The following is a 27,894-nucleotide window of genomic DNA, read 5'->3' on the forward strand; positions in this document are numbered from 1 at the left end:
AACTTGTGGGATGCAGTATGGCACTTCTGATGTCTGTGCCAACCATACTCTCAATGTTCAAGAGAAACAAATACAGGAAACCTGTATTCATCCATCAAGCAAACTACCTAACTGAAATATAAGCTAAAAGATGTCATAAAATGAAAACATTCAAATATTATTATTCTTCACTCAAAATTAATGCTGTAAAAGTGATTCATTTCTAACATTAAAAATATGTTAAAATGTGTTTTTAAACAATTGCTCATAATACTAAAAATGTATCACAAAAAGCTATTTTGGCTACAGTTGGCACTAGACCCTGCATGCTAACAATTCTGTACTAACTGTCACACTACAATGAAACCATACAATACATCACCTCACATTTATTTCTTGACTAGATATCGTTTAACACCACAGACAGCAATATACCAGCTCTGGGTTCTTAACTATCAAGTCTGGACCAAACAATCCTGGGATTGACATCACAAAATTTGATCTTCCCATCCATAAGAAGACACTGGGCAACAATGTCACCCATTCTGCAATCTTGTCCTCTCATTTGGGATGGTAGCCAAGTGGTAAAAGTAACCCCTTGTCACATCAAAGTTTGATTCCCCACATAAGCACATTGTGCAAAGCCCATTTCTGTTCTCTGCAATGATATTGCTGGAATATTGCTAGAATATTTCTCAAAGCAGCATAAAACCATACTCACATTAGCAATATTCCAACCAGCAATTGTACCTGTGTGGGGAATTCAAGTCCTTGTTGTAACGAGTGAATACTTTATCCACAATACTACCAAACTACCCAAACCGCCAAGATGAAGAAATGCTGCTAAAGGCACATTAACCTAGAAGATTCACAAAGACCCAATTGTTTCCAGCATCTACCATGTATATTATGTCCTTTTTTAACAGTTCACAGATTTCACTGTTGCTTTCCATTCTAAATGCATGATATAGTTCAACTTCAACAATATTCCTAAAACTAGGATAAATGACTGTTCATAAACTAACAACAATAGGAAACAACCTGTTTCCAACTCTGGCAAATGGAAAGCCAGCTTGACATAAGCAGCATTAAAACAAAGGCCACGTACTAAAATAATCTGGCTAATCCTTTAAAAATACACAGTTCACGGACTAGAATTTACTTTGAGCAAATTCTGTGACAAGGCTTATGCAGGGCTGTTGACAAATTCACTGTTTGTGTTTTTTTGTTTTATGGTTTACACCACTGCTAACAATCCAGCTGCATCATGGCAGCTTGTTCATTTTGGGTCAGACAAATCAGTGATTGAATGCCACTCCATCAGACAACCAGTGACTGAATGCCACTCCACCAAGCATGTTGCCACACAATAAACAAATTTGCCTGGCACGATGACACTCTGTCAACAATTTCACCCTATTTATTACGTTTCCTGTTTTGACTAGGCCAGTTTAAGCAAAAAAATTCCAACACAGTGTCAGAGATAATAACCTTATAATATTTTTATACCTTTATAATTTACAATCACCAGTTCGTCAGACAGCCAATTGATTGAATGCATGCTGCCATGAGAGCAGCATAAAATAGCAAACACTAGGTCCACACAATGGTGTTTGTGTCGAACAATTTGTGATGAAATTTTCATTATGCTTTGTAAAGAGTAAAAACAACATGATTTTTTGTAAAGTGAACACTAAACAACAGTAGGTTATTAAACGTCATCGTCATGACAATTGTTGACCATTGTAAAAGTTTATAAAAAATGTAAAATTAGTGATTCTCACATAAAACACAACATGCAGCAGGAAATAGTTGCAAGGAAAGTGTAAGTTGTAATAAATATTGTCATATCAGACTTGGACAACCTTGTATCTACATTTTTGGACACTTGAACAAACATGTTCTTTTAATTTTTGTCGTTGTTTAATGCCACATCCAGCAATACTACAGCTGAATAACAGACAATCCAACGTGAACATTGATGTACAAATGATGTGCCATAACAAAGTCAGCATGTCTGACCACCCAATCCTGCAAGTCGCCTCTCAGTACAAGTGTTCGTTAAGACCAGTCCTAACCTGGGCACTATCTACAAAGTAATCGCATTGCAACAGCTGTCACTAATCTATGCGAAAGTAAGTTAAAAGGGGTTATAATTGTCTTTATGGAACATCACCTCTTTAGACGTTTCCTTCATATGTCGGACCATTTCTCGTGTACTGAATTTTAACATTAGAAACACATGACACTTATCTGCACTACAACAAGTAAACACAATCTGCTTATCAAGCCAGACAAATCAATGTCTTCTTCATGGTCTCTTGATCAATCTATTCTAAATATATGAAGTTATCCGTACTGATTTCTGTCAAGTTAAGAAAGTATTTTTAAAAATTCTTTCAACATAAACAGTGATCTGTTTGATTGACATTGTAGAAGTTAGTGAGCAAGAAGAAAGCAAGAAACTTTATGAATGACAACTATGTTATCATATATGACGTATCATATATGAAAAAGAAGTTGTCATCCCTGTAGTATCTTATTTTCTTACATATAAACAGCATACTTGTTAATGATATTAATTAATCTGTCCTTATTTGTACCAGAACAGCTATGAACACATACATTTGATATGAACACTTCCAAAGTAAATTCTTTGGCATGCATCTGTGACCAGAGGTCCTGAGCGAGTGAGTGAACTGGGCTTATCACCCGTTTGGACAGTATTTCTGTGCTGACTGTCCACTGAGCTTGGAAGACCATCTTTCCCAGTTTGATCTGCACTTTGAGGTCAGGTATTATGCTGACAGCCCAAGAATAACAATCTAACCTCCCTAGGATCAAAATCCTTAAACAGCTATGGGAAGCTACTCTAGAGTGAGAATTGCCCAATGTCATTTAGCATATAATACCCTTATCTGTCTATGTATTTTCTATTTTTTAGCTCAAAGAAAAATCAAATGTCCTCATACAGGGCAGAATTTGCAATAAAAATGGATGCCTGACACTTAAGCCTATTTGTTTTGTCGATTTACATACACAGCACACCAGTATAGGTAATGTTAGTATTAATACTGACTGTGTTAAGATATATTATGTCGCACAACCTTACACGAACACACTGCTATTGGGTAAACCAAGAAATGATTATTTTAACAGTAAACATTAATGAAGCTTAACAGAATTGCAACTTAAGAGTTCATATTTACAGTTAGTGTATTTAAAAGTACACCACAATGACACTTCAAATTGTGAGATGTTTCATATCTGCCCCAATTTGTGAAAGTGTTGGGATTATTGTTGAAACATTCATCTTGGCTCAATACATGTATTGGATTTTCCATGACAACTGTCCAAAATGTTAGTAAAATGTTACAATTTTTAAAAGTACAATTTAAAATTGTAAATACCGTATTTAATGTATTAGGCCCTCCTTTCCATCTGCAAGGATTATCTTTAAGCAATCTTTAGAGGCAAACTGCACCACAAAAGTAACGATACTCTTGCTCATACTACAGAAATTACAGCTGTGAAGATGGGCACACACGCACGCACGCACGCACGCACGCACGCACGCACGCACGCACGCACGCACGCACGCACGCACGCACGCACGCACGCACGCACGCACGCACGCACACACGCACACACACACACACACACACACACTGAGTTTTGATTAGTTCCAAAATTCCCAATGTTACACATAACACTGATATTGCACTGTATTACAAACTCAGTGTGAATGCTTTCAGAAGAAAATACCTTTCCAAATTTCTTAAGCGTCAATTTTGCTGACTACAGCATATTTGGCAGCATATGATGCATGATATATACTATCTCATGAATTCATACAGCTTTGTATATACAGGTGTGGGATATGACCTTATTGCACTTCTGGCCTTATAGCCTAACATGAGTAGAGCAGTTAACATAGACACATGTTGCACATGTATGGCAAAGTATATTTGTGAGGCATTACAAATTAATGATTTCCTTATCTAATGGATATTAGACTAAATAAAAAAGTGAAGTGTTTCTCGGGCACCGTCACGTCATTTTTATTTGTGCGCATAACAATTTTTTATTGCCATTTTGAAAAAATAATTTCAACTTTGCCGCGTCAATCTGTCCACTATAGAAAGAGTGTCTGTAAGAACGAGTGTGACTAAATCTACAATTCATCAACACGTGCTAAACTTCTCAAGCTGTATTTCTGAGAGAAAAAAAAGAAAAATATGTTCCTCCCTTGTCACTTTTTTTCAATAAAAAATTAAAAAACAAAGTCCTACCGGCCACGTCAGTTTTGAAATAAATTTGCCCGAGAAACACTTAATCATTTTTATGCAGCCTTGTTGGTGTCCTATATTCGAGTAATGTATGGATACTGGGGGAATGAATATACATAAGTGAAATGAAATGATTCTTTTGTTTATAAAAATGATATGTTGGACAAGTTTAACAAGGATATGAGCATAGCTTCAGTTGCGAAATACTGGCGATTAGGTCTCTGATAACTTATGTTGTATGTACGATATGTATTTTACGGTGCAGTATCTAATATTACACAACAGTTCTGGTATCATCACCACTCCTTCATGGGTATAGATTCATCGTTTTTCTCCATCCACTGTCAATACAGTTTGGTTGATATGAAGTGTTGGGCTAATGTCATAATATAATCATCCAACTTAATTAATTAGATGTTTACTGCCTGGTAATGAAATAGTATGTAAACGTCACTGAATCTCTTCAGGCCTGATCTAGGCATGACCTGTGAATGAACACAACCACTGCTGGACGTACAGCGAGTGAGGTTTTGGGGTAAACTGAACATTCATTGGGGTGAGTAAGCATCAGTTGTCTCTTTGCTGGGACCAGGATTTCACTTGACTGGATAGTAAAATATCCCACCATTACTACAAAGTGAGCCTATGCATGGGGCATGGTAGGGAAGCTGGCTAAGGTGCAAGGCTAGTGATCCAGCAAGTTTGATGTACCAGGATTGAGCATACCTGTGACTGGGTGTAAAAACCTTAGAGTCAACTTTGTGCGCCTATTCTTTCAGTGTTGTCACAGTCAAGTTCAAGTGGAACTTACACAAACCTGTGCATGTAAAAGAACCCATGAATCCATTGGTATATGACAAGATGGTGGACACATGAATACAAACAAACACCTAGTTGTGGGTACAGTAACGTGAAATAAACATGGACAAAGTACTGTGACTTTGTGTCCCAGTCCACCCAGCTGTGAATGCATAAGGATGAGAAAACCACGATAACGCCTAGTGGCTGCAAGAGTTGCATGATCCCTAATATGATATGCCGCTGAGAATGACATCCGTTGACCGGGGGGATGTACCAGTTGTGTTACTATGTGCGGTATGGAAATACCCTATAATATGAAAGACAGTAAAGAACAAACACCCATGAAGCATTGACAATGCGCCATCACAGGACACCCCACAAACAAAAATTTCAAAATCTGAGTCGAGGATACTTACACTGACGGAAATAAAAAAAAGTCATGTTTTACAATTTTCTAATGGTCAACATATTTAGCACCCCTTGCACATCCCTAATGAAAATCTAAAGGAGGAGATTATTAGAACAGCCGTGGAAAGGGGACGCTAATTAGCATGAGGTTTAAAATGACACTATACAGTCAATCAACAGGTATTACCATGCATCACGATCATCCAATTACTTTGGGGTTCAAGCTCACCTTAGTGATATATACGGATTAAATTTCATGGTATGTACATTTAGTAACAACAATAATAATCTTTACAAATTTGGGAAAGGAAGGCAATCTGTTTGCTACATACTTCTAATCAGGGGGCATATTAAAGAGGGAGTGCTATCTGAGTTAAATACATGGTAATTTCAGGCACAGGGATGTTGAGTATGCACACACTCTTTACAGACTCATGGTGCATCAAGCGAACAAGAGTTCAACAACACTGTTTTTCAAAATCCAGGATTTTGATTCCAAAATAAAAAAAATGTTTTATGCCAATAAATGACCAAACAACGGGTAACACTAACATCGTATAACAAATACCGATGAACATAAACTTCCGTGAAATACCCCTCATGATGAAGAAAACAAAAACGCTTTCTCGAATTGAACATCTTACACATATGAACAGACTGTTATCACTATATATACTAATATGCATGTGGAAGGGAGATAACTACTGGTGAGGTGGACTTATTACAAGAACAATAATATTGGCTGGAGAAAGCAATGTACATCCCTGTCGATATAATAATGTGGCCAGTATATTTTCATTGTATATAGCTTTATCTTATAAAAATAAGTACACATGAATGAGATTTGGTTTTAATCTATTTTGATTTGATATTTTGTATAGGTGCTACATTTTGATAATGATTGAGATAATATAGGGGATGCGGTATTCTTTCATAAACTATGTCCCATGTGATAACTTTTCACATCTGTAAATACTTTACACATCAGTGTTAATTTACATTATCAATATACTAGTAACATATTGGGCACTTTGGATTTATTCTGAATCCATAAATGTACCTACCCTTCATTCAGTCAATTTGTGTGGTCAATAATCCACAACTCTTGTCAGACTTACTGCCTGTTTGAACTCAATAACAGCTACTACTAACCTTTTAAACAAGTTTTCAATTTTCTGTGACACTAAAGAGAAAACAATCACTTTGAATACATGAAATATATCCAGTATTTGACATTATTTATCTAATTTACAAAAAAGAACAGATTGGAATTACCATCTGTTGATCAAGGAACTCTAACTATCTGGCCTCATAGACAAGTGAGCAATTGTCATCACATGACTATCACATGACAGGAAGAAGATCACATGACTGGGTTCAAAAAGGCTCCTTTAGATCTCACAGTTGTTCCATCTGTTTGATGGAGGCGAGAGTGCGGACAAGTAGAGTATATGTGTCACGGGCAGTTCTCATTTGTGACTCTGCAAATGCTACCAGTGATTCCTGAGTTGAGAGAATCCGCTGTTGGAGAAACGTCTTCATCTAGAACATAAAGAGAGGATGTGAAAAACTTTCTAACAGTTGAAGGCACAAAAAACATGCCTGCATTTACTGCTGTGACATTTCAATGAGATATGTTAACACTGTCACACTGAAGAGTCGGGTTTGATTCCCCTCATGGGTACAATATGTTAAGCCCATTTCTGGTGTGCCCTGCCGCAATATTGCTAGAATATAGCTAAAAGGGGCTAGAAACTAAATTTACAGACTTGAATATTGACAGTCACGGTGCTTTGCCCCAGTTTGCTTCATTGATTAATCAACCATGTTGACCAGAGCTGGGGAGATTCCACATCAACTACCAAGGTACTTAACACCTCATCCAGGTATCCAGTGTAGGTCTTATATAATAGCTATTTATATATAGTCCAACCATGTTACCAGAGTCCTTTCTGAAGCTATGTATATACAATGTATAAAACAATCCTGTCATGCATACACTCAAGTTGACTGAACCTTTATGTTTGCCAGTCTTGTGGGTGCTGAGATCCAGACAACCACACAGAGTACCCTGGTTATGTCACAGATCTAATGTTGACACCTCAGTGAGTTCAGGCAATATGGGGGCACCGGGAGTGTTAATTCAGATACATATTGCAATTATGGGAATATATTTTCATAATTCCACTTTTGATTCTCATTCAAGACTCAATGCATCTGCTGTTTTATTCCAGTCATAGGAAGATATGTCAGCTTGACATGGGATGAAAAGTGGTTCTGGTTCAAGGTGTTTGCTACTTTAGAGAAGCCCATGAGTTTTTCTGCTGGCAAACAAAATAAGTCTGTACAAGAAAATTGAGAGATAAACATTGATCTACACAGTTTTAATACAATGACAATGGTCAATGATCAAAGTAAGTCAGACTTCGAGCCCAGATCTTCACAGGTCCGTACACCTATGAAGCACTGGCTAAGGGCTTCACATGCTTTGGGAATCAAGAGATAACAATCCTCATTATGCGTTTTGGTTGCAAATCATAAAAAAAAATGTTTGTTTGAAGAATTGATGATGTTGGTGGTATTGGTTTAGGAGATGAAAATCGGTGAATTGCAAGATGAACTCATAACCATTGCATGGTTTCTAGAAAAGGGCACTACTCATAAAAGTACTGCAAACAGAACAGCTTGTTACCTCTCTCCTGGCATTGTCGGAGCAAACCTCGTATGACTTCTCAGCAGCCTGTTTAGCTTCCTCAGCCTGCAATCATAGTAGTTACAAATATCAATGATTAAGACAAAATCACTCTGATAAAACACATGACATTCAGAAAAAACAAAAACAAACTGAAATGAAAATAATATTGAAAAAATTGAAATCATACTCCATTGCAGGTGCCAAATTGTACATATCTTTATATCATCAGTGCCTGAATATGTGAGTGAATGAGTATGGTTTTATGCCACTATTAGCAATAATCCAACAATACCACCAAATATGGGCTTCACACATCACACCTTGGGGGAATGAATCCACGCTGGGCTATTTCCACCGCCCCACTTCCTGAACAACCCAATACATGGAGTACCTCCCCTTCAACATAATTCATTTTGATGTGTACTGACGGGAAAAATAAGGGATCAAATGAAAGCACAAATGTTCCTTTATTTGTTTTCCAAGGTTTCTTCACATGCTTTGTATTGCATAGCTTGTGAAGAAACCTGGAAAAAAAATAAATGAAAAATTGTGCTTTCATGTGATCCCCGATTTTTTTCCCTTAGTAAATATATAGATTTTGGGTTTCCAATTACCAGAGGGACATTTCCTGGATTACCTTCTTAAAAGCTGAAGCTGAGCCTTTCCTTTATTTTCACTTAGCAATTTATAGCACTGCAGTCATGAAGCTGGCAGTGTTCACAACCATTTTAGTCCCATAGCATTAGTCAGGTAGTGATTTTTCCATCACGTTGGGTACAATCGATTATGTTTGGTGATGGAGTAACACCGCACTCAGCAACATTCCAGCTATATGGCAGCATAAATATTCTGTAAATAATTGAGTCTGTATCAGACAATCCAGTGATCAACAGCATGAGCATCAGTCTACACACTCGGGAACTGATGACCTGTGTCAATCTAGCCAGTGAGTCTGGCCACCTGATCTCACTAATCGCCTCTTATGACAAGTGTTGGTTACTGAAGACCACGTCTAACTTGGTTCTTCGTGGGTGTTTGTGGTGATGAAAGTTTTCATGTAGGGAAAATGCGAAGCTATTTATTAGTATCATTCCATTTCGAAATTGGGATCACCCTCGAACCTCCACACACTCGGCCATTAAATCCACCATCATGTCTTTGGTATTCCTGTAGCATGGCCTATTGTACTGAGGAAGGTGGGCTCTTGGTGCTATCTAATGAAATACATAATCATTCATGTCTTACAGCTTGTCTCTTCAGAGGCTTGGCCTTGTCCAAAGCCTTGTTAGCATCCTCATACTCCACCAGCAGGCAGGTCCGCCTCAGCAACATGTCCTGGTGACAGACAAAGCAACTTAAATTACAGTGTGAACAATGACATTAAGACTATTGTCAATGTGATGTTTGTGTAGCACCCTTCAATGGAGGGTTTCGAATCAACGGTCTTCTGATATAAGTTGAAAGCCTTGAACACATAACCAACTTGAGTCAGTTTAGTTTCACATCTTACTCAGCAGTATACCCACTACATGGTGGTGTCTGTAAATAATCAATCCTGGACCAGAAAATCCTATGATTAAAAGTATGAGCATCAATAAACACAATTGGGATACAATGAAATGTGCCTGTCAAGTCAGCAGGTCTGACTTCCTGATCCTGTTAGTCACCTTTTACAAGTATGGGTTTTTGAATATCAATTCTTCATGAGTACCAAAAACTTTAACCCCAAAGGCAAGCTGACAAGGTATAGGAGGTCATTTGTGGGATGACGCCACACCTTGCTACATTTGCAATAGCTGCAAGCTACATCTAGTATCCACTATTGGCAGTTTCAAGCACAGGGTCCCAATCCACAACGCCTTCTTAGCACTACATCATTCCTAAGCCTATGGTAAACTATATAGTTACAATGGCTTGTAACCTTACAAATGCTTTGCCGATCAGGACCCAGGATGGTTTATCATCATCTTAAACAACAAGTATGGAACAGCAGCTTAGTTAACAAGCAAATACTTCTGCATAATGTATTCTGAGCACATCTGCAGTTGAAATCATTCAGTCAGTCATAACAACAGTCAAACATGTCACTGGAATTAATGTTTCTTGAACACAAGCAGTGTATGAAATACAGCCTTTCCAAACATCCCAGACGGTTTCGATTACTGACAGATGGTCTACATTTCCATCTAACCAGACTGATGATCTGGTAAAACTTTTGATACATCTGAAAAAATTCACCATAATTTGGTGTCTAGTCTCTTTAAATCCACTTTGGGTTGGTAACACTTTGAAGTTTCTGATGTCTGGCTGGGTTTTTGGCTTATTTCTTACACTGGCACAAGTCCAGCTGTGATCCACCCATCAGGCACCTACCTTGATAGAATCACTGTATCTGGCACAAGTCCAGCTGTGATCCACCCATCAGGCACCTACCTTGATAGAATCTGTATCTGGCACAAGTCCAGCTGTGATCCACCCATCAGGCACCTACCTTGATAGAATCACTGTATCTGGCATATAGGTCCAGCTGAAGGCCCAGGGTCCTCTCATCATTGGAGCAAAGAACTTCAAGACCATGCTGAAATGTGTACATGAAGAATATGTTGCATTATCATAGTTCTCTTCTATTTAGCATTAAGCTCACACTCAGGCTTTTCATTACCCCTCCCCTTCATGTTATCATCACTTCACCAAATCCCATATTGTTACCTACAAAGATGCCATTGTTCAAAATGATCACAGAGCTAAAGTTCATGATAATCCTATACTTTAATCTAGATTTAGAACAGGTTATTTTTAAAAATGGTTTCCAGTCTCTTACAGCTTTCACAGCGCTTGCCAAGTCAAGTCTTATTACTGATGCCAAGACAAAGTGAGTAAGTGAGTGAGTGAGTGAATTTAGTTTTACACTGCACTCAGCAATATTCCAGGTATATGGTGGTAGTCTGTAAATAATCGAGTCTGGACCAGACAATCCAGTGGTCAACAACATGAGCATCGATCTGCGTAATTGGGAACCAATGAAATGTGTCAACCATGTCAGCAAGCCTGACCACCCGATCCAGACAGTCGCCTCTCGCGACAAGCATGGTCACCTGTTGTGGTAAGCATGGGTTGCTAAAAGCCTATTCTACCCCGGACCTTCACGGGTCCCAAGAGAGAAATTATGATCATCTTTCTTTTATAATTATGGTGATTCCAACACTTATGCAAATAAATGAAAAAAGACATCTTGTTTTTAATTCTGTTTTCTTGGTAGGTGATTTCTACCCAAAAATCACTGTTTGAGCAAAATCAAGATACCTATCCACCTTTATTTGTAATTGGACACAATGCTTTAACACACTGTTCCTAAACTGATTGCCCAGCTTAATCTCATCTTCAATGCAAAGCTTACCCTTGAGTCATTCAAAGCATCACTGAGCTTCATAAACACCCTGAAAAATACAACAAAATAAGTTAAACAATATCTCAACCTAAAAAATGAGATATCTGATTTTAATATATTCGGTTTGACTGTCAAGGCAAAATTAGATAAAATGACGGACTGGGTCTATATTTGTAAGCTCTCTTAGCGTTAAGATAGTCACAGGTGCCATTCATTAACATTACCTTACGACAATCTTAGCACTAAGAGAGCTTCATAAATTTAGGCCCTGGTCACTTATTATTGGGAGAAGACCCAAAAATTTACGTTTATATATGGTAGAGATGGGGTCAGGGGTGGCTTGGGGACTGTGGTGAAAAAATGTTGCATAAGAGGGGGATGTCAGCAAACAGTACTGTCAAAAGACTAATCCTTGTGTTCCACCCAGTGCCCTTACAAAAAATGACTTGAAGCTGATGAAATTATTTTGTGTTGACCTGTAACATCAATGACCTGGCAGATGTCAATTTCCCATATTTGAAGCGTATTTTGTCTCACCCTCACTCACTCACTCACTCATCTTCACTAATTCACCAAGTCACAGAGTAATCCATTGACTCACTCAGTTTTTCACTCAAGCACATCACACTCATTAATGTACCATCCTTTCTTTTTCCCTCACTCATTCACTCACTCATCCACTCACTTTTTCACTCATCTAGTCACTCAATCACCGTCATTAATTTACCATCCTCCTCTCATTTTCACTCACTCACTCACTCCACTCACTCCTCTCAATCAATCATCCTCACTAATTTGCCATATTAGTGAGGATATATTAGTGATGTATTTGCATCCTATTTTTCACTCACTCACACTTATCACTCCATCTATTCACTCACAAATAAGACTGACAGAATGTTCTTGCACCAAGCACCTAAAATTATACCATGACAAACACACCTGTTTATTTTTATAGTGGCATCATCCTTGTTGGCGCCGGTCCAGGTGAGCGCCGTAGCCAGGTGGGTGTAGCTGCTGGACACTCCTGGCAATACAAGACGCATGGTCTCATGATATCACCCACTGGCTCTACATTGTTTACACGTGACATACAGAATATTCAAAACATAAAGCTGGACTGGTAACAAGCAACAAATATATTATAAATAGTTGTAATTAAAACACATTGTGAGTTCAATCAAACTGATGCAAAAGATTCTTGTGTAGACATATACATACTCTATAAATAATGTGAGGTTAACTAAAAGAAAGTTTTTGTGAAGACCTATTATACTCTATTAATAATGTGAGGGTAACTGTGAGAAGGTTCTTGTGTAGATGTCTGCATACTCTATGAATAATGTGAGGTTACCTAGACGACATATTAAGACAGACAGAGATATACTAAATGCATAATGGTTGTTACAAAATGATAATATTATTTATACTTACTGTATTGAGCACATACAATCTTGTTAAAGTTCTGCAACAAAGGAACAATCACAGTTATAAAGAAATGTTATATCCTCACAGACTATTTTCTGTTAATTATCAAAAAATTCCACTTTGTTTGGTTGTTGTATGACAGAACACTCAGAATATTCCAGTTATATGTCAGCAGTCTGTAAACAATCAAATCTGGACCAAGCAATCCAGTGATGAACAACATGAGCATCAATATATGTAACTAGGAAACCAAATCAGCAAGACTGAACAACCAATCCCATTAGTCGCCTCACGAGTTGCTAAGGACCAATTCTAACCCGCACCTTCAATAGCTAAAAGTCAAAATGATTAAATATATACATACAGCAGATGCTTCCTTTATAGCCTGTGACCATTTAGTCGCCCACTCTCGCTTGTTGTGGAAGTATTCGTCAATATCCTGCAAGGTGAGCACAGATATTATAGGTGTTCTTGTATGGGTAGTTTGGGTTAAGTATCCATAGATACAAACATACAGGTCCAATATCTCCATGCAGGAGGACTTAAATGGCACATTTCACAATAATTTTATTATCATTTAACTACACTCTATATATTTTCCTTTCTCTCACTCCATATATTCAATCATTTTTTCCTTCACTCTCTTATTCCGTCTCATTCACCCATTCACCTCACGTTTATTCCTGCTCTATCACTAACTACTCCTTTATTTCACTCATTCATTCACTATTACTTATTCCTTCACTATTTCATGCTTTCCTTCTCACTCATTCCCTCACTACTGCTTGGGGCAGTGGGGCAGCCTAGTGCTCTAAGCGTTCACTTGTCACGCTGAAGACCCGGCTTCAATTCCTCACACGGGTACTATGTGTGAAGTCCATGTCTGGTGCTACCACAAGATATTACCACAATATTGCTAAATGCAGCTTAAAACTTTACTCACTCACTCACTCACTCAATATGACTTAATATTTCACACTCTTACGCATTCCTTCATGTTATTATTCAAGATAATGGACTCACTCGATGTCCCCCTTTTCGTGCTCCGTCCACTGCTGAAGACAGTTTGCCAAACAAACCCTTCTTGACCTTCACTCGAACAGGTGGCTGAAATATATGTCGATAAATGATGTAAAAATGCTTTTGACAAAGAGCTCAAATCGCCTTCTGTTATAAAAATATTACCTTGAACCAACATTAAATAACCTATGGTAAAATTATAACAAGGCCATGTTGCTCTATTATTTGCTTACAGATACAGAAACTTCTACTTTTATTGTTGAACACCATGCTGAGCAATAATCCAGCTTTATAATGCGGCATGCATTGCAATGACATGCATCAGCCAAGTCAGGAAATCCAGTTAGTTGCCTCGTACAGCAATGGGTTGCTGAAGACCAATTCTAACCTGATCTGATCACATTTATAAGTAGGAATGTTGTTAGTCTGCTGGTGACAAAGGGGTACATCAGTGACTGTGTGTATTCAATGTGTAACTACAATATACGAAGGTAAATATGAAACATGAAAATGGCTACCATGGCAGCCAAAATCAAACTAGAACTCACATGGGACCTAAAAGAATTTTTAAATGTTGGTAATAAGTTTCCATGCAAAAATATTTTTTAAACATTCAACACCAACCTCCTTTTCCGTAAGGAATTTTTCTAAACTGGCATCACCTCCAAATGCCTCATGTTGCAACATGAGCTGTAAGTACCTGAAACAGAATAGACACAGTGTAAGCTGTTATAGCTGACAGTTAATCAGTTTCTCTTCAAACAGGATGTAAAATAAGCAAGTTAATAAAAATTGTATGTGCACTAAATCTGTCACACCAATGTATTAGTAATGGCATCTATCTATATATATATATATGTTCACATTATTAGAATCTCATTGTCACATAAGGTAAGAATAAATTGACATCACTATAGAAAAGACATCATTGCTGAAGATTGTTGACATCATTCTACATGTCTGGTTTTCAGCATTGGTCGTGACAAATTCATTTATACTGACATTCCCTATTGTCGCGGTACTTACGGATATCTGCTAAAAAAATAATACAAACAGTTCTTTTCGTATGTATACTTGTTTTTAAATGAAGAGATTTCTCCTCTAACATCTGCATCTATCAACTGCTTGATCCATCAGGTGTATATTGCACCTGAGCTCGATGAAAAACATGGTTGTCCACTGCCCACTTTTCGAGACATCTCCCATTCTCATGGCATAATGAGAAAGTAATGTTATTAGCTGTAAGGAAGAGGAATCCTGTAGGAAAGAGCGGGGAAAAGTTATGATTTTTCCAAGTTAGTTAAAACTCACAAATATTCATTACATTGCAACGTTTAGATAATTCACAGACTTGGGCCACATCCTAGTTACCAGTCAATGATGTAAACAACTGCTAAGTATCACACATCAGTGATCTCAGCAGAAAATGTGTTTACCGCGAGAATAGAAGATGGCCCTATACCTGAAGGATTGCTCAAAAGGACATAATGGGCTGTAAGGAAACTACTACATTTGTATGTAATACAATACTTGCATCAGGAAATACATGAAGTCTGACATGCAAGGGATCAAATGATGATTAATTTACATGCCATGGAATGGTAAACATTAAAATAAACCCTATCCCCTCTGATGAGAAAACCACTGGGCTACCATACCACCCCTATAGGGGAATGACTGGCCATCTCTGGTCAGCAGGTTTGACACTTACTTCTCCATTGTTCGACAGTCCTTTTGAAATTCATCTCCTTTGAGAATCTTAGTGTCATTTCCAAGCTGTTTCTTTGACTTGGTTTCTGCGCTGCGTGGATCCATCTCTGGCCTGTTTGGGAGGGGTGGTATCTGTTAAAAATATACTTTCACAAATAAGAAATTCAATCTATATTGCTTGTCTAATTTAGAAGAAAAAGCATAATATACAAATAAAAGAATTTACAAAGAGTAACTTCAGAAAGTAATGACTCATGAGATGGTGCATCCTCGATATCTCCAGGGTATACATTCCGAAAAGTCTCCACTATACCCTGGATGCATCTACGGGTCGGCCCGATAATTTTATTACCTCCCTTTGCTAGCTCCGCATTCTCACAGTAGCCAATCAGCAAGGCCGCCGTTATGACCGAACTTGCCAGTGTCAACAAAGGTAGCAGCTGCAACTGCGAAGGTTTGCTCGACGTGTGACTGACAATTTGAGGAAATCATACAGGCAAATGGATACCTTTTAAAAACATATGCAAGAAGTCCATCTACCTCTTTCAGAGAACCTCTGCATGGTTTGTTGTTTGCCAAGTTGAATCGGTTAGAGAATTTAAAAAGCGAAAGTGAATCGAGATTGGTTCGCTCAACCTCCCAGCGTAGACACCTGATTGGCTAAAAAGCCAGCCAAGGAAGGTAACAAATGTATCGGGGTGAGCCGTAGATGCATCCAGGGTATAGTGGAGACTTATCGGAACGTCTGCCCTGGAGATATCGAGGATGGAGATGGTACAAAATTAGATATATGTAGCAATACTTGGGTCTGAAAAAAAGACCATATATTTCACCATCAGACCACAGAAACCCTTTCTCTTTAAAAGAATTTCATTGGCAACTAAAAACAGCAGAAGAATTAAAAAGCATTTTCATGATTCAGGCCTTGGTCTGGACATTTGGCAGTAAATCTGTTGAAAAATGCCAATAAAATTCTCAAAACTGAGTGAAAGATCTCAAATTCATGATATTGCTGTAAACATTCTGCAGGGTGAACTGCATGTCATTGAGTGAGTGAGTTTGTTTTATGTCAGCTTCATCAATATTGGACTTGACATTCCAGTGATCAACAGCATGAACATCGATCTATGCTATTGGGATATGATTGTTTCAACCACTTGTTTCAACCACCTGTCCTGTTAGTCACCACTTTTGACAAGAATGGGTTTCTGAAGATCAATTGCAACAAAAAAACAGTGTGAATGTTTTGGTAATGTGAGACAATTTTTTTAAGTTATTATTCCAGCAACAAGGGACAACAGAAATGGGCTTCACACAGTGTGCCCATGTGGGGAATCAAACCTCCACATGACAAGCAAACATTGCAACCACTAGGCTAACCAATCCCCTCTGTTCAGGCTTAAACCTTCAGAATGAATGAAATATCAACATACACCTGAAGTAATGTAAATAAGTACTTTTTAACAACATTACAATTTTGGACAAAAATAAACTTTTTCAAAGTGTGTCAGCCCAGGTGTCTTAATTAGACCTTTATTAATCCCCTGCACTGATCTGATGTTTATTTCATAATGAAACATCTGTGAAAAACATATTTAACTAAAACATGCACCACATTTCTTTTTCACTCTGAAAATGTACTGCCCTGGCCTCAACAAAAGGTTAATTGTAAAGATGTTATAATTCTTTGCGTTTTTATGTAGGCTTGAACATTATACTACAAAGCTTTCTAAACTTACAATAATTCCATCTGTATCATTCTGGGTCAACAAACAATGATGCAGCCACTCAATATCCTCAAACATCCGGGTCACAACAAAGCCCTTCTCCGAGTCACACCTGGTCGACATAACAGTAAACTGTATTGCGTCACCATCTTTCACAGCGTCCGTCACTTGAACAGTAAAACGTGGAGAAAAAGGAGCATGTTTTGTTGGAGTGGAGTCCGCAGAGCTACCCGTGTCTGACCCGTTCATTAAGTTGTTTGAAGTATCGTCCTGGAAATGGAAACATGTAAGACAAATTTCATCTTCATCAATATCTTGTTAGAGAAAGGAAACAATAAAATGGGTTATATACTCACATACAGGACTATTGCATGCAAATGTATGGTTGGTTTATTGGCTGGTTTGTTGTTAATGCAACATTCAGCAATATTCCAGCTCTAAGGCGGCAGTCTGGACTACTGATCAACAGTATAAGCATTGATTTCTGCAAGTGTCACATATTACGACATACTAAGCATTGGTTGCTGAAGACCAATTCTAATCCAGATCTCCATGGGTCGCTTTCATATCTGTGAGTTTGAGCAGGAGGTCATGCACAACTTTTCATGGTTCTGGATCCTTAGGGCCTGCAGCCTTTCAGGCTCAAGGTCAAACACTGCCTGCCTCCCATACATATTAAAAATCATTGGAGTAAGACAGCACACAAGGTGAATGAATGGGTCAGTTGAAGTCCTGTACTATCCAGTCAGGGCTAAAACGCTGTGCTCACTGGAAATCAACCCCAGACTTTCAACACAAAGAGCTCATACTTAAACCACATGACCATCCTTCAACCACAAACAATATTATGATACTGAGCCACACAGATATCCTAAGCAGGTAAAGAGACTGTTCATGCATATAGCCTAATCAGTGACAATATACATAGATGTCACACATACACAATTACAGTATGTTTCATGTATAAGATCATGAACTTCTAACATGACTAGCATACCAGTTTATGGATTATTTCTATAGTATGAACCATCATGACTTCAGGCAAAAATGACTGTCTACAAAACATGAATGAGTCAATTTGGCTACGCCGCCCTCGACAATATTCCAGTTACAGGTATATGGTGGCAGTCTGTGAACAATCAAGGCTAGACAACACAATCAAGTGATCAATATCATAAGCATCAATCTACGCAACTGGGATATGATGACATGTGTCAACCAATCAGCATGTCTGACCACCCAATCCTATTAGTTGCCTCTCACGACAAGCATGAGCCACTGAAAATCAGTTCTATCCCAAATCTCCATGGGACATCAAAACATGAGGATGAAACAACCTGAAATGAAGTCATCTGATCCCACTGCTTCACCAAGAAAAAACATCAGCTTGTTTTCTTGCAGATTTATCAAGAATATAAAAGTAAGCAACCTTGCCAATTGCAGAAAATTGTTACTATTAGCCAAGCCTGAATGCAACAAATCTTATTCTAGTTTCCCAAAGAGTAACATGATGCCATCAGTCAAGGTTTGTGAATTTATATCAAATCCTGTGATTGTCATAAAATGACAGTATGAAGCATGATCACAAATCATTAAATGTTTCCAAATAAGTGAAACAACTAAGTCAGTAGTTGATATCAAACAGGTATTTACCTCTACCATAAAATATTCATCATCTAAATGTCATAATCATGCAGAGTTAATTATAAATCACGTGCAAAAAGTTACAATCAATGCATTGTCAATGACGATTATCATCTGGGGTGGACCTGTCAAATCCAATTCATTTTGGTTCCTATTTCCATGAGTTGCAATCTCAGCCCATAAATAACCTACACTAGATTTGCTTGTACATCCAATCAAAGAAAATAATAACGAATAAAACAAAAGTCATAACAGTCCATCAAACATTGTTATAATCAGCTGATAATGTCAATGATGAAAGCAATACATAAACGTCAACAAAAAGGGGGGCGTGTCAGAGACTTCATGAGATCTTTCGGACAAGCAATGAGAAACAGCAACATTAATTAAGGAAAACATTCATCGTAATTTACCATTTAGACTGTATTTGTAATTGGGAGACAGATTCTCGGCGGTTGACAAATTCTGATGGACGTTTCCACCCGTTCATCGACTTACTTCCCGGAGAAGGCGTCTTTTTCGTCCTTGTTTGTTATTTCCGCCGCTAGATGGCCGTCCCGCGGGGATATCTCTGTTTTACATACAGATAAACATTTATTCGTCCTATATGTATTTTTAATTTTATGACTCTGTTGAACGTTTTTGATTTATGGATACACTAATTAATTTTGAATACTTTTGATTTATTAACTTCCCATTTTAATTAATCCAATTTGGAGAATGATTAAATGTACACTCCCATGAGATGTTACTAAAAATAACTAATGGAGAAATTATTATTTTCGCAAGTGCGTTATGACAGTAGGACGACTGCCATCTTCTGGTTGTCGCTGATCAGAAAAAAATACATATTAGTTTTCCAAATTGAAATATGATGCAATGTGAGAACTTGAGAGAAAAGCATTTTCTAACAGTTGTTAAAACATTGCTCCTCTAGTCTGCCGAACACAGGGGATTCCTCAATACTATTTGTCTATTAACTAGTAACATAAATAAATCTTCAAACGGTCCTCTGTCGACTAAATGATATTTAATGCCTGATCGTATCTAATAAAAACATGTTTACATGGATTTCAAGTTGTTTCAAGACTATAAAGAAATACTTTTGGCTTCATAGAGTCTTTCTTGGACAATTCTGTCCGTAACAATTACTATGTTGAGTGTTATTATTATTATTATTATTATTATTATTATTTTATTTTCATTTTTATTTTTTTGCAGTTTATTTTTCTTCTATAATGTGATAATTGGTGGAAATAAGACGTTCGCACATGGTCACCCTTTAAAATATACACATGAGTTGAGTTGGTCATTTCGGCCATTGTTTCTGGAATATTGCTGAATGCGGCGTTTGATCACACACCAGCAAACCAACATCAAATTGCTAAGGATACTGAAGTGAGTGGATTTTCTGGTTAACACAAACGAACACGAGAAACGGAATGGATGAATGAATGGTGTGTACATCAGTTTATACAATTCGTGATACGCTATAACTTTGATTACCACATGGTCTTGGCTATGGCCCGGTTTAGATCCCCCAAATGTGTTGTCAGCGGTATATGAAGCAAACCCGTGCAAGTTTCGATTCCGTGAAGAAAAAGAAGGATCATATCTTAAAACACAGAATGTTGCATCCCTTTAATTCATGTTATGATGATGAGTTACCATGCATAACAGTTGAGGACAATGACCACTAATCTCACACTATCGACCGTTAGAATACAGGTTACCGGACGCAGCACCCAAAGTTGTACGATCCTTAAGGTTAGGGTCTGTGCTTAGGCACCCATTACAATATTTAGGGTTATGGTTAGCGTTAGGTATCGTTTACGATCCTTAGGGTCAGGGGCTTGGGTTAGGGTCAGGCACCTTTGCCGATCGTTACTGAGTGCTAATTTATCTGAAAAACTGCGCCCGGTAAAGTGCCGTACTTCCTATTGATGTGTAAGTAGTTGTTACGGATGTATAGTCTACGTCTGTCTATTTTTAGGTTACCCTGACGCCATTTGGGGATCCCCAAACGTGCGTGACGCCATTTTTATTTTAGGCGCCATTGCGGGTGAGCCTGCCTTGAACTAGATTTGTGCAGCTGAATCAGGTTGCAGTATGACAACATAGCGACTCTATAAGAACCCCTGAAATAAACATTTTGTAACGTACTTGGTCAAGGCATACACAAGGTGAGGGATGGCGTGTTTTCTTGGATTTTGAAATTTAAATGCCGTTGTGGATTTTTGAAATGGACTGTGATCTCGTCTCTACAACCGTATCTACGTCCTGTTCACATTCAAACAAATCCCTGCTTTTAAAATTACAGAATGTTTTAGGCAGCATCATATATGCCCATCGTGATTTCCTCAGTTTTAGAACATTACTTGGGTCCTGTTGCTAACACCTAAATCTTGTAAACAGGGGATGTAGACTATCTTGTGTGGCTAGACTTCTGATACTTCTCGTATATCACACTGTTAATGAGTGCACAAGGACTTGCATATCTGGAAATAATTTGTCCTAGGTCCAACACACGAGTCACTCAAAGCCGTTGAAAAATGAGTGATCTAACACACACAAAGTTAATTATACAGAAATGTACCTATTCCCAAAAACAGCAGATGAGACTTCTCATGGCGAAAGAGAAACTGGTTTGTGTTACACCTCTAGAATCAAGGGTATGGTGTATGTAAATTGGTACATAACTTGTGAAATATTTGGCAAAGTAGTTAAAAAAAATTGTGTAGGGCTTTTTCCTCTTGGACTTTGCCACAGACGTTTGTGCTGACTTATGAATGTTTTGAAGTGTACTTTAATTACAATAAAGATCTTTTTGCAGTCATAATGGTATTCATGGTAAATAATTAGTTCCAAATAATATTGAAGAGTCTGAGTACTTTTCCTTTCCTGAGTTGACAGTTTTTGGTTGATTTTTAATTATCACTCCTTAGATTTGATCTTCTTAATATGTATGTGTTTTATATTTGCAGAATAACCAATAGACTGTGTTGGTAGTACAGTGATGTTTGGCCAAAAGCCGATGGGTTTTGGAACTGGATTTGGTGGTGGCACCTCTTGTAAGTATCATTTGAAATATACTGGACATGTTAGTGAGGGAAATTCGCAAAAGTTTGAAATTTTGAAAAATGATGTATTTATTCATTGACATACGGATAAAATGTCAATCATAAAAATACCAATATCCTTAAATTATTTTGTATATTACAATTTCCAGTCTCACTATGTTGACATGTTCAGGTATCTTGAAGTGACATTACTGACATATGTAATAATCTGGGTTGTTGTTTGCAAAGTAAAAATACAAGCTTGTTGATAATCACCCATGAAGATCCAGGTTAGAATGCGTGTTGCAAGTGGCAACTAATGACATCAGGTGGTCGCTGACTTGGTTAACTCTGGTCATTGCACCCCAGTTATTTTGTTATATAACCCATAAAGATCCAGGTTAGAATTGGTCTTCAGTAACCTGAGCTTGTCACAAGAGACAAGAAATGGGATCTGGTGGTCATGCTTGCTGAGTCGGTTGACACATGTCAGATGACATCATATCCAAATTGCGTAGATTGATGCTCATGCTGTTGATGAATGGATTTTCTGGTTCAGACTTAATTATTTATAGACAACCACCATATAGCTGGAATATTGCAATTTTTTGTGATATTAGTACTTGGATGTAGTGTGAGAAGTATACCCTGGGGGATTCGTCATTAGACATCACAGGTGACTAGCATGTAAGGTGGTCAGTTTGGAGAACTGGTTTATTGTATGTGATCATTATCATGATCATAATATCAATCACAGGATTGTCTGGTTTGTGTTCAGTTGTTTAGAGGTCCCCATCTTACAGTTGGAATACTGCTGAGTATGGCAACAAGTACACACACAATAATTTTACACAGAAGTGAAACGTCTGTATTTTAAACCTATGCCTCTGTGTTGCATTCAGAATCCAGCAGTATGCGTTTGCTTTCTTTGTTGATTAATGATGTTGTCATTTGTTAGACATCATTGAATATATCTTTAAATTCTTTTGCAGCCACATTTGGAAGTTCGACACCATTTGGACAAAGTAAGGGGTTTTCTTGATTTATTCCATAATTATTATTTGAGAAATGAAGAAAGGTTATCTGGATCAGATAGAAAGTGTTTGCAATAAAGTTTCATTAAGAGTTAATAAGGTTACAGGACAAGAGTCCAGTGGAGATTCAGAGTTGTGTTTGAGACCCTAGCAATCTATGCTTGAGAATGCACCCCAAGGAAGTGTCAGTCACTGTTTGGTCCAGACTTTAACAGTGTCGAAAGGCTGTGTGCAGTATTAGAATAACTGATAGGAATTCAGACTGATTCATGTGTGAAAAATTATGAAATATTAAAAACCTGCTTATGATGATTTTACCTTTTTGGATTTTGTTTATTTCATGTTCATGAAAAGAGCAATCCGCCCTTATCCTTTGGTGAGGAATAATTGAAGTCTTATAAGACTTTGTCATATTTAATTTAACGTATGTGATGCCAGTTTTTGTTGTCAAGTAGGCAGTGTTGCTGGAATATTGCTCAAGTGCCCAAAATACTAATTCCTGCATTATGTCAATTCTCAAATGTTAAAAATACAATTTTTGACTCTAACTTATCTGTCAGTCATGCAATGATATTTTCCAGACAACAACTCATTCGGGAACAAGCCAGCCGGAGCTGCAGGGTTCGGAACGCCAGCCTTTGGATCAACAACTCCAGCTGCAGGGGGCTTGTTTGGTGCCAACAACAACACAAGTGCTGGAGGCTTGTTTGGCCAGAACAATGCAGGCACATTTGGGAACCAATCAACAGGATTCAGTATGTGTTTATAAGAGAGAGTGCAAAAATGGATGATGAAGAATGTATTTTTCCTGCAATACCAAATGGGTCAATGTAGTTTGATTGGATGACCACACTTATGTGATTTCATTTGATTTAATTTTCATTGTAATCACATTTTTTTACGCCATTATGTTCTGACAGCACTGACACACCATGAAACACTGGAATACTTTTGACGGAGGTGTTGAACTGAACTCGGTTTTTCAGACACATAAGAATATTCATTGTCTCTATCATCACGTTAAACAGTTGTAAAATATCATTAGCCTTTGAATGATATCTTAAATGCAGACCATAGGTCAAGAGTTGACTGTATCTCTGACACACTTTATTACATCCCAAGTGAGTACTGTCATCCAGGAATGTTGATGTCCAAAAATCTATGAACCTACAATATGTTGGTCATCCATAACTAAGTTTGATATTGGTTATTGACTTGATGAGCAACATAAACTAAGGCACATGTTTTCTTCAGACTTCGGCAGCACTCCCAGCACATCAAGTGGCGGAGCTGGAGGTTTGTTTGGACAGACACAGACCCAGTCAGGAGGCGGGCTGTTCTCAACACCACAGTCGACCACTTCAGCGTTTGGAGCCAAAACACCAGGATTTGGTGGTGAGTGAGAATAAGTGCTAATGTCAGGAAAACAGTGATGTATACATGTATTGTAAAAGTAAAACACAATCTAAGGCTTGATAACCAGGCCCATTACTTGCCTGATTGTTAACAATGGTTAATATGCTGAAAAGTGTTGCATATGTTTTCACTTGTTTTGAAGGTTTTTGACATTTTTCATTTTCCTGGTCAGGATTCGGAACTTCAACTGCTCCTTCAGGGGGATTGTTTGGCCAGCAGAACCAGACAAACTCAGGGGGAATGTTGTTTGGTCAGGCTGGGGCAGCAGGTGAGTGGTCCAGCTCAGTACCCATCCTGAGAGTAGAATTTGATCAGTTAGCTTATAAAGACACAATTTGAATGAAAAGCGTATTACAATAATATATGTCCAAAGTGGAAGGAAGATTTATTGTGATTAATATGTATTCTGTGAATACTTCCCCATGTTATATATCATTAAGATGATGGAACTAGAATGCTGTTAAAAGATTTGTTCAACCCAGCTCACTTTCAATCATTCATGCCTTAATGTGTTAGCTAAAGGTGCGAGGTTGTAGCTGAGGCTATTATACATATACAAACATAATTATCCCAATAGTCTTTTTAACCAATAACATATGATGTGACTGAATGCTATTTTAATGTTGTCTCCTAAAATCAGACTGGAAATTAAGATATTATAGCAGATTGACGCATTTAACAATGTAGAATGGCAGTGTAATTAATGCATTAGATACCAACACTGCATTCAGTGATATACAAAACACATTTCAGTCCCATGACACTTCACCATGCAATCTTTGTTTTCTCAGGGTTTGCTAGCAATGCTAATGGTACTACAGTAAAGTTCAACCCTCCAAGTGGCCAGGATACAATGATGAAGAATGGAGTGTCAGCTAGCATCAACACAAGACACCAGTGTATCACAGCCATGAAGGAGTATGACAACAAGTGTCTTGAGGTACTGTTGACAACTCACAGTTCTACCTTCACAAACAAAACAACTTGTCCAGAGACCCTAGATATATATTTTATTATTCCCTTCAAGAAATATTCCATGTATAGTATTGAAATAGTGCTGTGTCCTGTGAGATTTGATGATGCCTGTACTAACAGGCCCTTTATATATTTTTGTGAAACATTGTACAGTCATTATATGAAATTTGAACTTGTTCGGAAATGCACAGCTCTTGAGCCTCTAGCTTTTTCCAACACTGGTAAATATGGAAAGGTATTAGTCATTTACATTTGCAGCTAAATCCTTCCCTGCACATTCTCTATTTGGAGTTTCTTACTCTTAGCATTTCCAACTCTGTGATTCAGGAGCTGAGACTAGAAGACTATCAGGCAAATCGGAAGGGCAAGCAGGCAGGTGCTGCTGGTACTGGAGGTGGATTGTTTGGCTCGACTCCAGCAACGTCCAGCACTGGCTTCTCATTTGGTCAGCAACAACAGCAACAGCAGGCATCAACCGGCTTTACAGGTTAGAATTGTGAATTCACATTATTTCTCAGCTTATAGAATAGTAGAAGTTTTCAATTGTGCAGTGGTGTTTTCCCTGTGTTTAAGTTTCAGTGTCATAAGAGTTGGTGGTGAGAGACATGATTTTGTGGTTTTCAGGATCATGACTATTTTAAGATTTCATTGCAGTAAATTGTCTGTTTTGACAAAACATGACCATGTTATATGGACGATTTTACAGAGGAAATTTGAAAGAATACCCACTTGACTTGTAAATGCATTGGATGAATTTTAAGTGCACAGCATTACTATAACAAACAGGTTGTGGCACTTTATAATAAGAAAATTTGATGTTTTGTGCATGCTGTCATCTTGTATTATCTCTGTGACCACCTTGTAATATTACTATATTTGTGAAAGTCGTAACATCAGGTATTTTTTCTAATGCTCAGGTTTTGGAACCAGTACATCTACAGCAAGCACTGGCTTGTTTGGTCAGACCAACCCTCAGGCTAGTGGTGGAATGTTTGGTCAGAACAAGCCACTGTTTGGTGGAGCCAGTACCACCACAACTGCCAGTACCTCGGGCTTTGGATTTGGAAATACCAGTCAAGCAACAGGGTTGTTCGGACAAAACCAACAGAATAAGGTATTCAGAAGTCATCTTTGCTTTAAGGGAAACACAAAATGTTTCATCTTCATTGTTGGTGTCATAAATCATTGACATGTAGTCTTGATGTACAGTTTGGTTAAGGACATTGTTGTATGGTCAGGCGTGCTGATGTGGTTGACTCATGTCATCTTATCCTAAAGGCATTCTTTGATGCTCATGCTGCTGATTACTGAATTGTCTGGTGCAGTCTTTATCATTTACAGGGGGCGGTGGGGTAGCCTAATGGTTAAAGCGTTCGCTCCTCACGCCGAAGACCCGGGTTCGATTCCCCATATGGGTACAATGTGTGAAGCCCATTTTCTGGTGTAACCCACCGTGATATTGCTGGAATATTGCTCAAAAGCGGCGTAAAACTAAACTCACTCACTATCATTTACAGACCATAATACTGAAATATTACTGAGTATTTTGGGCATATCAACATGCATGCACACCACTGTGTCTGGCGAGAATGAAACCATGGTTTTGTTTTAACATCCATTTGAAAAGTGTTTTGGCTTTCTTTTTTGCATAAAGTGTTTTTAGTACTAGTGTTCTTTAATTACAGCCTCTGTTTGGTACGGCTACCACTCAGTCCTCTTTGTTCGGTGGAACAAGCACGGCACCAGCAACGTCATTCAGCTTTGGTAACACTGGCGGCTTTGGCACTCAGGCGGCATCGGTAGGTTAAAACTGGAATCCAGAAGGTTTGACCACTCTTTTTCAAATAATGCGATTGTGATGTACCAAGACAGTTGTTTGATAATTAATTGTATTAACTGGGAAGCTGTTATGATTATTTTATGCTGTGATTTAACAAGAATTCTGTTCAAAGTGACATTTGATTCAACTGACTCACTCACCGTTCTTTCTCGATTCTAGACTGGACTGTTTGGTAGCAAGCCAACAGGATTTGGAACCACGACAACTTCAGCACCTGGATTTTTTGGTAGTGGTGGTGGTGGCAATCTCTTTGCCAAGCCAACAACAACTTCCTCATTTGGATTTGGTGGCACAAACACAGGAACAGCCGGATTTGGAGGTCAGTGTATATTGTCCCTTTTACAACTGCATCATAGCTCATTCACTGAATAGATATGTCATATGTTTCATCCTCTGAAAGATATTTGACAAAGGAGTAGCATTGTGGGAAGTAAAAGAATGTGGCTAACAGTGATCAATTTTTCTGTAGAAAATGAAAGTC

The 27,894-nt window shown here is 38.0% G+C and overlaps 2 protein-coding genes across 3 annotated transcripts in view; one reads left to right on the plus strand and one right to left on the minus strand.

The window, feature by feature from the left end:
* Nucleotides 1–4,411: 4,411 nt before the first annotated feature.
* On the minus strand, nt 4,412–19,639 carry LOC137274417 (sorting nexin-6-like). Its single transcript, XM_067807589.1, has 13 exons — nt 19,503–19,639; nt 17,458–17,715; nt 15,720–15,850; nt 14,633–14,708; nt 14,012–14,095; nt 13,353–13,427; nt 12,995–13,025; nt 12,503–12,587; nt 11,570–11,609; nt 10,664–10,750; nt 9,418–9,507; nt 8,170–8,235; nt 4,412–7,019 (listed from the first exon to the last, which is right to left on the minus strand). The coding sequence occupies exons 1-13, from the start codon at nt 19,503–19,505 to the stop codon at nt 6,876–6,878; spliced, it is 1,170 nt and encodes a 389-aa protein (XP_067663690.1). The 5' UTR covers nt 19,506–19,639; the 3' UTR covers nt 4,412–6,875.
* Nucleotides 19,640–21,093: 1,454 nt separating this feature from the next.
* LOC137274414 (nuclear pore complex protein Nup98-Nup96-like) overlaps nt 21,094–27,894 on the plus strand; it is a 37,779-nt gene continuing 30,978 nt past the window's right edge. The window contains exons 1-11 of one of the 2 annotated variants that reach the window (XM_067807587.1): nt 21,094–21,272; nt 22,074–22,160; nt 23,141–23,173; nt 23,764–23,937; nt 24,437–24,577; nt 24,771–24,866; nt 25,390–25,538; nt 25,901–26,060; nt 26,491–26,687; nt 27,259–27,372; nt 27,573–27,732. In XM_067807587.1, coding sequence (XP_067663688.1) covers nt 22,106–22,160; nt 23,141–23,173; nt 23,764–23,937; nt 24,437–24,577; nt 24,771–24,866; nt 25,390–25,538; nt 25,901–26,060; nt 26,491–26,687; nt 27,259–27,372; nt 27,573–27,732 — 1,279 coding nt within the window. In that variant the 5' untranslated portion in view covers nt 21,094–21,272; nt 22,074–22,105. The remainder of the gene's footprint in view (nt 21,273–22,073; nt 22,161–23,140; nt 23,174–23,763; nt 23,938–24,436; nt 24,578–24,770; nt 24,867–25,389; nt 25,539–25,900; nt 26,061–26,490; nt 26,688–27,258; nt 27,373–27,572; nt 27,733–27,894) is intronic. The other variant, XM_067807586.1, reaches the window with a different exon arrangement.

The sequence above is a fragment of the Haliotis asinina genome, chromosome 2 (genome assembly GCF_037392515.1).
Source record: "Haliotis asinina isolate JCU_RB_2024 chromosome 2, JCU_Hal_asi_v2, whole genome shotgun sequence".
In the NCBI taxonomy this organism is placed as follows: domain Eukaryota; kingdom Metazoa; phylum Mollusca; class Gastropoda; order Lepetellida; family Haliotidae; genus Haliotis; species Haliotis asinina.

Excerpts from the sequence above, each read along its gene's own strand:
- LOC137274417 (XM_067807589.1), bottom strand. Across the intron at positions 14,096-14,632 it reads AATTCCTTACGGAAAAGGAG|CCACCTGTTCGAGTGAAGGT; the intron begins GTTGGTGTTGAA and ends CATATATTTCAG. Across the intron at positions 13,026-13,352 it reads CTATAAAGGAAGCATCTGCT|AACTTTAACAAGATTGTATG; the intron begins GTATGTATATAT and ends CCTTTGTTGCAG.